At 35.9% G+C, this 11527-nt stretch overlaps 1 protein-coding gene across 1 annotated transcript; it reads right to left on the reverse strand.

Moving 5' to 3' along the window:
• Window positions 1-4261: 4261 nt before the first annotated feature.
• Window positions 4262-7777, reverse strand: LOC104585901 (uncharacterized). Its single transcript, XM_010242935.3, has 2 exons — window positions 6863-7777; window positions 4262-4611 (listed from the first exon to the last, which is right to left on the reverse strand). The coding sequence occupies exons 1-2, from the start codon at window positions 7532-7534 to the stop codon at window positions 4453-4455; spliced, it is 831 nt and encodes a 276-aa protein (XP_010241237.1). The 5' UTR covers window positions 7535-7777; the 3' UTR covers window positions 4262-4452.
• Between the last annotated feature and the right edge of the window lie 3750 nt (window positions 7778-11527).

Below are 11527 nucleotides of genomic sequence, written 5' to 3' on the forward strand. Positions count from 1 at the left end.
AAATTAATTTCAATCACACCATCCTCTTGTGGATTCCATCTTTTGTACTTTATTCCTTCCATGTTTTTCATTTCGGATTACCTCCTTAACATTATATCCAATGTAATCTCTATGCCATGTTTTCACCATTTCTTTAATAATAGGAGTAGGAAGACCCTTATTTTTCAAATACCTTCCTATTCCTATTTTTCCATATGTAGCATAGTATTACATTGAGACCTTCAAAAAGAAGTTCATTATCTCTTGACATGGGTATGTCTCTTATCTTGGACCACCATGCTGTTATATTTCCCCCATGTTGCGGTATGACTTCTCTTATATCATCCTCCCTTCATACTGTCATAGCTGCTTGAACTCATTCCCCATGTATGAAGTCTCTCTTTTGATAGCAGTTTTTTATTTAACAAAAGATATAGAAAATAAGTTATCTTAGGAGATACTTCATTTTACCAAGTTTTCATTCCTTCTTGTATGGTTAGTTTCTAAGTTGGATTCTCTTTCCATATTATAGGCCGATTTTATTGTATACTAGTGGGGACCCGTGCAATGCACGGGATTTATTATGCCAAAGATAAATAATAGAAATGTTCATTTACTAAAATACCTCTTATTGTTTCATTGATTTACTAAAATATATCCTATAGTTAGCATTTTACTAAAACACCACTTATAATTTGCAATGGATTTAATCAATTTTCCATTGGATGATAGTGGAAAATGACAGTGTTGACCCTAATGTTCATTTAAATAATTTAATCAAAAGAAAATAAAAAGAAAATTATCATTTTTGCCCTTAATAAAACACGGACAACCACTCTCTTGACTATATTTGGTCAATTTTGTTTTTCTATATAAAAAAGTGTTAAGGGTATTTTTGGAATAAAAACCAAATATATGGGATGTTTTAGTAAAATGAAAACTATAAGGTAGGTTTAAGTAAATATATAAAACTATAAGGTGTGTTCTAGAAATGGCCCTAATAGAAACACATAAGAGTATACAATTGATTTATATTTTCAACTTTTTAAATAATAATAATTATTCATAGTTTATATGCTACTTTTAATAAATCTTTATAATACAAAAATAAAAATAATTAATTTCAGATAGGTTTATTCACCAAATTGATGAAACTGATTGATCCGAGTTGGTCAGTTTTCTAGTATTTTAGGTTGGTTTTGGTTTAAAAATTTTCCAATTCAACCAAGTTGGATTAGTTTCACTTTGCCCATTTATAAACCAACCAAAATTGAATGACCTAACCATGGATATATATTAATATTTTATATTGTAAATATAATTTTTAATATGAAAAAAGTGGGAAATTTTCCATATTTCTAAGTCTAAAATGTTTTATATCCTAAATCTAATGTTTAAATATATTTTCTAAATTTACCCAGTCTTTAGCCTACCTCTTGCACTCGGCTTTCCTTTGTTTCTCAAGGTGACTCCTGTGTTACTAAAATACCCTTATAATTTCATGGATTTACTAAAAATCTATCATATAGTTAGCATTTTACTAAAACACCACTTATAATTTGCAACGAATTTAATCAATCTTCCATTAGATGATAGTGGAAAATGACAATGTTGACCTTAGTGTTCATTTCTTTTTATTTAATCAAAAGAAAATAAAAATAAAAAATATAATTTTTCCCTTAATAAGACACAAGCAACCACTCTATTGGCTATATTTAGCCAATTTTGTTTTTTGTATAAAAAAGTGTTAAGGGTATTTTTTGGAATAAAAATTCATGGGTCTAATGGCAAAATAAACAGTCCTTAATGAAATGTTCATTAAGTAAATAAATTGTAAAATATATGGGATATTTTAGTAAAATGAAAACTATAAGGTAGATTTAAATAAATATGTAAAACTATAAGGTGTGCTCTAGTAAATGACCCTAATAGATACACATAAGAGTATACAATTGTTTTATATTTTTAATTTTTTAAATAATTAATAATTATTCATATTTTATATACTATTTTTAATGTTTTTTATAATAGAAAAATAGCAATAATTAATTTCAGTTAAGTTTATCCATCAAACTTTTGAAACCGACCAACCCGATCAACTCAACCCGAGTTGGTCATTTTTCTAGTATTTGATGTCAGCTTTGGTTAAAAAACTTCCCAATTTGATTAAGTTGGATTAGTTTCACTTTGTCCATTTGTAAACCGATCAAAATTGAATGATATAACTATGGATATAAATTAATATTTTACATTTTAAATGTAATTTGTAATATAAAAAGGTGAGAAATTTCTCATATTTCTTAGTCCAAAATGTTTCATTTCGTAAATCTAATTTTTTATTTTATTTTTTAATAATTGTTGTGAGTGAGGTGATTAGGCTATGCATGGGAGTCTCCGTGAAGGAAGTTAAAGGTTAAGCAAATGAGGTGATATAATGATTATCTCATTATGAATTGGACCCCTATTTATAGGGAGGGATCCCGAGGTCCTAAAAGGAAGGAGCCAAAAGTGTTTGGTTCTCATTAGAAAAGGAAATCTTGGATTTGGTGTCAGTTATTAGGGAGCACTGCTAGGGTTTTGCCACGTGTCTTATGAGATATTTCAAGGACGAACTTTCATTTTGTTTGAGGATTCTCATAATACACATGTGCTACCTCATTTCGACCCCTTTAAAAAGGCATGACATGGGTGATGTCACTATTTAGCTTGCACACCCTTATTAATGGGGTGTCCTGTCACGCGCATTATACAACGATGCATGTGTTTCTATTATTTGTTTATGACTTGCGATGAGTCTGCGCTCGTCACGGTTCTGTGATGACTTTAAACTCATCGCAAGTTCGGAGCTCATTGCAGTTTTGCGATGGATTTAAATTCATTGCAAGTCCGTGCAGGTCCAAAATTCATCACAACTTGTTTCGTCTATGAGTTCATCACAGATGTGTGATGAGTTATAAACTCATCGCAGATGTGCGATGCGTTATGGACTCATTACAAGCATTTGCATAGTATTAGTTTGACACCTCCTCCGTTCTGATGGTCTAAGTGGCCACCACCTACAATTGCATTGTAATTTTTAAAATTAAATTAAATTTTTAAGTTTAAATATTTTGAACCAACTGACCTTTTGTGAAAACCGACCCAAACCGATACAACTTGAGTGGGTCGGTTTTCACAAAAGGTCAGTCGGCTTCAGCTGACCAACTCCCCAACCTGACCAGGTCAATTTGGTTGGCCAAATAGCCTACAGCCAGTTCGAACCAACTCATGAACACTTATAATTTTAGCTAAATTAATAGTCTTATCTCCGATAAATAACAATAGTTTAATCTACAATATTTATTAAAAATTTATAGCAAAAACACACAATTATTGAAAATATATTGACAATAAAAAAATACAATAATTACAAATATACAATAAGTACTAAAAATATATTAACATAGTCAACAAATAGAATAATCTTAAATAATAGTTTAATCTCTAATAAATATGAATTAATCAATAAGTTATAACAAGAATACAATAAATACAATAAGTACAATAAATTATATTTAAAAAATTCAATAATAGTAGTTTAATTTTCAATAATAATTGAAAGTTTTCTGTTAAATAAAAAAAATTATACATAATCATTGAAAAATACATTTTTCACAAAAAAACAATAAATAATTACTAAAATACAAGTCAGGCTTCAGGCTCAGGCTCAGGCCTGAAAAGTTTATGTTAATAAAGAGCAAAAGCCTGGCCCGACCCATGAACAGGTCTAGCCTCAGTCATGCTGTGCTGTGCCAAGTACTGTGACTGCACAGCCCTAAAACCCAGACCTAGCATAACCCGCATTTTATCGTACCGTGCTCGGCCTGGCCACAGGCGGCATGGCCGGATTTACAGCTCTATCGCGGGTTACTTGAACCACAGTCATTTATTTTGTTGTACATTTATACAAATACTAGTGGTGCTAAGGCTAATTAACTAATTATAAAACAATCTAATCCACCATACCAGTTCCAAGTTATTACATGACACAGATAACATAGCGGAAGAGGATGCCAAAGGTCATTGTTGTCGTGCCTCGTGTGGAAAATTCATTCTTTCCCTTGGGCAGAAAAAGTAGTACCAAAGATGCACTTCAGCTTAAATTAATAATCATTTTCTAGCCCTCTTATTCACAAAGTTTTATGACCATGGAATATGAAACCAATGCACTTCAAAAGTTATTGCGATTTATGAGACATCCTCATACGAATAGTTAAATTTTGAAGCAATTTGAAACGCAAAGGAAAGAAATACAACCATGTAGATCATGATGGTAAATGTCAATTCAAAATTCTTAAACAAAAGAAAAAAAATACTTGTCAACTTAATAAACTCTTAAAGCCTATTTGTTTGCGCTTTCAAAATAGAGCTTTTCATGTCCCAGAATAGCTACCAAAACAAAAGAATACCCGACTCCTCTCGCTAAATTTTTAACTAATCATCCAACTTGCTGGTATCCTCGGCAATGAGGACCTTTGTAGGCTTGGCCAATAGATCTGTGTACTCCTGGAACGGTGATTTTGTGAAGCGAGTCTCCCTCCAGAAATCAGGTGTCAGGAACCCGTAGGTCTTCAGGAGACAATCAAATGTTGCCTGCAATTAAAAAAAAAACAAAGGGCATAGTGGCATTGGTAGCATAAGTGGATTGTGGATACAATATCATACATAATACGTAGAATTCTACAAAAGCACCTAATTAGCCAACTGGAAAGAAGGTATTATAAAGATTATATAACATCTTAAAGAGTAAATCACATAGCATCATTGCATGAAACATACAAGAGAATTTCTTAACCTTCACAATCTGGCTTCAAATGAATGAAAGCCATGAAAATGGAATTATGGAACTGAATATTCCAATATAAAGATAGGAGCTCTGGTGACACTCACTGTCTACTCCAACACAAACCATGTGAATGCCTTCACCTTCACAGGTAATCCCATTTTGCCACATTATAGGAAACCCTTTTACATGGATATAAAAACCCTTATATCATAAACCATCATTTATGCTATGACCATGTAGGAAAAGTAAGAATACAAAAATCATAAACACTGAATACTGCCCCCCTCTTAACCAACCAACCACTCATATACACACCATCCCTAAAATATGGGATGTGGTAGATTAGCATATGCCCGGATCCAGCACATCCGCACATGCCCTAAATCCAGTCACCAAACTTGGCCATAATTCTTAATGAACCAGATATGACAGATATTTCATAAAGACATTCCACCATGATTATGAAAGATAAATTTCCATTTCCACGTGGCCTATGTTTCTACTGTCAGTGTCCTTTCAGCCTTTGCATTTTTGCAAGTGACTATCCAGTATCATGAGACATGACCTTCAGTCTCAACCTATTAACTTTCGTAATCACCCAAGGTTTTTAGTCAGCAAGGATAAGATATTTAAAAGACAGATCAACAACATTCTACCTGCTTTACCATCTACGAAGATCCATATCAATGATATTCTAAACGGCAACCAGGATTTGCAACAAATCCCACCAATTGAAGTGATACGATAGAACATGCGGAGTCAATACAAAGTTTCAAATGCAAAAATGCAACCAATTTAGGAATGGAATCACCAACAGCCTGAAGGAATCTAGATAAATTCTTTCTAGCTATGATATGTTAGACTACCAAACACTTCTTAAGAATACCTTTCTAGTTTGAAGGAAATATGTTCACAACAAACAACTACAAGAAGAATGTCAATGTATACATGCAATATGTGCTAATCAACTTTAAATCTTAAACATTACCAAAAAATAATTGCTCTTTGCTTACACAACAGTTCAAATATTATATAGTAAAAACTGAAAAAAAAGATCTCGAGTTCTATAAACTTGATATCAATAATAACAATAAGATTTGTTATGTTACAACCAACTAATACTACCATATAATTAATACATAATAATAACGAGAACCAGAAAAGAGAACGACAACTAAATTTGATGGATTATGTATAAAAATTTCTTCTGATGGAATGAATTGTATAACACCTAAAAACAAGTGGAATTGAAGGATTAAACAGAAGACAACTTTCTTTTCTAATCAGTGGTAGAATTACTATGAATGGTCCAAGCATTTGTAATCCTACAGTCATGTGGATACTGAAACTTTCTTTTTGTAATGCTGATGAAGGAAGAAGGCAGATGGCACCCAAAAAAACCATTACACCAGCAACATAACTAAATGATACACTTCGACTAGACTTGCCTCACCCATATGACATTCAATACACAACTTTATTTTCACATTCCAAGCTATGAAGGGCAATAAATCCTGCAAGTTCAAATATAAACAGATATACTACCATCCTTGGTCCCTGTACGGAAAGCCCAAGAAATTTTAAATAGATCATGTGATCACAAAATAAATTACTCGAAACAACTCCAAACCTCAGCGAATAAAATGATCAGCAGAATTTATACAAACCAACGTTTTCTTTAAAAGCTGAAAGAATCAGATGACAAACTGAACGAGTAAAAACAATTACCCTTAACGAAATTTGAAAAGCATAAGAAATCAAATCTAAACACACTGACAATAACTAGCAAATTCGCATAAAATTCCATATGTATCATTTGCATTCACCACGTTTGCAATCGAAAAATACTCAATCATAACCTCATTTATCTACTCATTATCTTCTCTGTATTACTTTTTTTACAAGTATTATCTTCTCTGTATTATTTAGAAATCCCTATTGGTTTTATCAATAATATCGAAGTTATATTTACGGGTTCCAACAATATTCAAGCTCAATCAACAAGAATCGAAACCATAAAATCGGAAACAAATTGAATATAACTGTTAAAATACGAACCTTGACGAAATTGCCTAGTGTTTTTGTGGATCCACGAGAAGATGTGAAGACATCTTCAATACCGGCAAACTGCAGAACTTTCTTTGGAACCCTAGCAGCAACGATTCCAGCACCACGAGGAGCTGGTACCATCCGCACTGTAACAGAACCACATTTACCAGTAACCTTGCACGGAACAGTGTGAGGCTTCCCGATCTTGTTACCCCAGTAACCCCTCCTAACCGGAATCACCGACAGCTTTGCAAGGATAATGGCACCACGAATAGCAGTGGCAACTTCTTTGCTGCATTTCACGCCGAGCCCGACGTGGCCATTACCGTCACCGACGACTACGAAGGCCTTGAATCGAGTTCTCTGACCAGCACGGGTCTGTTTCTGGACCGGCATGATCTTCATGACTTCATCCTTCAGACTAGGCAACAGTGTTTCAATAATCTGGTGCTCCTTCACAGGTAGCGAGTGAAGGTAGATTTGCTCCAAGCTTCTGATCTTACCTTCCTTAACAAGGCGTCCAAGCTTAGTTACAGGAACCCATTTCTCTTCCTCATCACGACGGCCACCGCCGCGACGCCCACCACCTCGACCACCACGGCCGCGATCTCCACGGCCACCACGGCCACCACGGCCGAAGCCCCTGCCAAAGCCACCTCTCTCCCCACCTCTTTCAGCCATGTTGCTTCAGTTGAGGTTTGATTGCGGTAAGAGATCGAAAGAGGAATCGAGGAAAACCCAAAACGATAGGGTTTATAAATCTAGGGTTGGGTTGAGGTATGACTGGTTGGGGTGGAACAACTGAGGAAAACCTAAAAAGATAGGGTTTATAAATCTAGGGTTTTGTTGAAGAAATGATTCGACCGAACCGGCCAACCCAAGCTCTCTCGCAGGTTGGGCTTGAATTTCGGGCTTTTGTTCTCTGGAATACTGGAACGAGCTTGCTTTTATAAACTGGGTACGAAGCTGCTATCAATAGAAGGCTCCCAACCCTATCCCAGCACTCCATTTAAGCCGCACGTTGGGAACATCTATTGTCATTCATGAAGAAATATTTTCAATGTGCGACTGTAATGATTTGTTGGAACAGTGTTGTTAGCGTTTGTTGGTAATAGATCCCTACCCAATTTTTAAAACCAAGACCGTTCCAGATGACCAGCCTCTCTGGCCCGTGCTTCACCTCATTTCTTGTTGGGCTTATGAATAGCCTCTCTGGGCCGATCCAGGCCCATGTTTTAAATTCCTACTCATACGTGGGTCGTATTACATTTGTAAATTTACGTTCAGTGAAGAAATCTAGACCACAAAGTTAGGGCTGCAACCTGTATCTGTTTAGCACAAATCCAATCCCCCCCAAAAAAGGTATATTTCTTAAACTATTCTTATGATTTAGTTAATTGACTAAGTATACCCTTAATTGTTGACTATTGATGAAATATTGATGGAAGGGTTTAAAAGTTTGTTTTGCCCTTAATTTGTTCCTGGTCTTTGCCACTCAGGCTCAATTTGGAAGCAATACAAATGCAAATATGTACAGCGCAAATACATACAAAATAATACAAAATATAAGGTTTTGTACTCTACATATTTACATTTGTATCCTTCCAAAGCCTCAGGTCCAAATCTAGTCACCTCTGCTCAGCCACTACATCGACATTGAGAAGGTACATAGCGTCATAGCAAATCAAAAAAGCTTACAAACCTGACAATTTCTCTCTCTCTCTTTCTCTCTCTCTCCCTCTCCTGGCAGTCTAGAACTGACCAAAAGCTCGCAAACCTCTTAGATCCCTCGACCTAGAACTACGAGATCTTCATTCATGAACCCTTCAAGCAACTACAACACTAGCAGCAATTACACATCGGTTCTAGCTACAAAGCTTCATTGACAACTTTGATTTCTAGTAGACCTTCCCTCTTAGGCCTTCGACATTCCAATCGAACCACTGCAACTCGGCGAACTTTCACAGAGCTCCACTATCACAGAGAGCACATCCAAGCATTTCTTGTTGCCTATTTCAACAAATGGACAGATGGAGCTCTACTGCCTTGGAACAAAACACGTCTGAGCACACACATGAGTTTGAGATCGTAAAGGGGTGGTCACAACGGTGTGCAGTTCCGACCAATCAAAAATAAGAAAGGAGATTTTGGGTTGTGGTGTGTAGACTAGAAAGGGGGTCTAGATTATGGTCTGGGTTGCGATGTGCAGATTAGGGTTAGCTTTGAGTTTTACCAACCTAAGTTACCTAACTAAGAGGTGTAAATCAGGCCATGTCAAGCTGACACAACACGACTTAGTGGGCTACGCGTGCTTTGGAGGGTCGTGCCATGCCAACCCATTGTCCGTGCTGGGTTGTGCTTGTCTCTTATAGGATATTTCAAAGGTCAAGCCTGGCACGAGCCCATACGGGCCATGCCAACCCATTATCCGTGCCATGCCATGCCACATGCCTAGTTTGGGTAGACTATGGGCCGAGCTGGGCCAATCTTTTTTTTTTGACATTTCTATTATTATTTTTTTCATTTTTGCTAAGTGATATAGACTTTGGGAAAATAAAAAGGGTAATTTTCTTAAACTACCCATATTGTTTAGTTAATTGACAAATTGTACCCTTACTGTTTAACTATTGTCTTAAACCACCCCTACGATTTCTGACAATTGCCATTGCCGTTAAATCGTAACATAATGGATGAAATGTCCCTTTTGCCATTAAGTCCCTCGATCCCATTTTCCTTCTCCCCTCATTCTCTCTCTATCCCTCCTCTTGCATTGTCACTGCGGCTGCAACTCGTTGTGACAATATCATCGACAGCAGCCCACTTTTGGTAATACGGATGGCACAAAGAGATGAATTATAGGGTTCCCGAGTGGTTATACCAACCTACAAGAATTCAACTAGAGGTGAATTACAAGGTCCCTTTTTTTTGGTACAATCAAGTAAGAAAATATGTATTAACTAGTCTTAGAAATACAAACAACACAAGTTAAGGTCTACTTAAGTCTTGGTTGGCCATATATTGGATCCACTCAGGGGGTCATGGACAAACAACCAAGATTCTTTTAAACCTTTTTTAGCTAGCATATGTGTAACATTGTTACAGAACCTATTTACATGCCCAAAAGAGGTAGATAAGTCTTCAGTAAGTAAGCTGATATCCATGCACAAAACCAAGACCAAAGTTTCCTGTATTCAAAGCTCACACCAGAGTTAGGCAATCAGATTCCACTATGATGACTTCTTCCTTGAGCATACTCAAAATTTCTAAGCTATTGAGAATTGCCATTGCAGCTTGGATTGGGAGATGAGGTTGAGGATTTGCCAAAGACTGCCGCTATCACTATACCATCAGTTTTCCTCAGCACTGCATCAAAACCTGAACTACATGAACACAAAAAGCTTCCATCTACATTCAGCTTTAGTCTCCTTGCCTCTGGTGCTTTCCAAAAAGTGGTGCAAAGATTTCTATAGCTTGGTTGTTGAAGAGAAGAATCTCGCAATTCTGCTTGGGAAATCATCACTCTCTCTCCACATCCTGTATGTTATAGCAAGAGTGACTCTAGGTAAAGGATATGCATTTTCAAAAACTTTACAATTCCTAGAATTCCAGATATTCCACAATAACAAGAATGAGAAGGAAAGTAATTCATCCTTTCCGCCTCTGTCTTTCAAGCAAATATCCAACCAAACCGAGAGCCACTGATTAAAAGAAGTAAAAGATCTTCCCCTATAGCCCATATAATTAATATGACATTCGAACCAAGTTACTTTAGCATGCTCACATTCAAATAAACAATGTACAATGGATTCAGACTATTGAAGGCAGACTAGACAATTGCTATCATTAGAAAGCTTTCTTTTGTAGAGGTTTTCTTTTACAACTAAGGCATTTTGTGAACATTTCCAAATGAAATTTCTTATTTTTGGGTCTATTTTTGCTTTCCATATTTCAGCCCATTGTATCTTCCCTAGATCCCCTATATTGCCAAAGTCTGCTCCCCCAATTGATGGATTACTACAGTTTGAAAGTAAAGCATATCACCCAGTTTTTACAGTATAAATCCCCTTCGGGTGATAGGTCCACTTAAGCTTATCTTCCTAGTTACCCTAGCTAAATTTACACTTAGGATGTTTTTAGCAATAGCCTCTCCAAAATTTTCCTAAATCAGTCTAGTTTTGCAACTTCTTCCACTCTCATCCATCAAATCTTTTACCCAAACCAAATTTGGGTTACTTGGTCTAGGACCCATAATTCTAAATTATTCTATCTGATGTAACCAAGGGTCATCCTAAGTCCTAACTTTTGTTCTAGAGTTCATTGCCTAACATGCTCCTTTTTGGAGAACCTCTCTTGTTGCTACCATACTCTGCCAACCCCAAGAGCCCTTGGTAGGTAGGTTGTCAGTTAGGAAATTTCTCCTCTTTAAATATTTAACCTTGATAATCTTTACCCAGAGATTATCCTCATCATTGCATATTCTCTAGGCTTGCTTTGCTAGCAGAGCCAGATTGAATTTATAAGGATCTCTGAATCCTAACTCTCATGCAAACTTATTTTTACTGAGGACTTCCCAACTCACCCAATGAGTTTTCTTATGATCTTTTGATCCCCCCACCAAAATCTAGTTTGGATTCTTTTTAAATCATTACAAACCTCCTTTAGGAGTAGGAAACA

This window comes from Nelumbo nucifera, chromosome 2 (genome assembly GCF_055504915.1).
Source record: "Nelumbo nucifera cultivar China Antique chromosome 2, China Antique-T2T, whole genome shotgun sequence".
NCBI classification, from domain to species: domain Eukaryota; kingdom Viridiplantae; phylum Streptophyta; class Magnoliopsida; order Proteales; family Nelumbonaceae; genus Nelumbo; species Nelumbo nucifera.

What these genes read in the sequence shown, in the direction of transcription:
- LOC104585901 (XM_010242935.3), bottom strand. Translation starts at nt 7,534, where the DNA reads ATGGCTGAAAGAGGTGGGGAGAGAGGTGGCTTTGGCAGGGGCTTCGGC. An exon ending in CACTAGGCAATTTCGTCAAG is followed by an intron (nt 4,612 to 6,862) that starts GTTCGTATTTTA and finishes TTTTAATTGCAG; the next exon opens with GCAACATTTGATTGTCTCCT.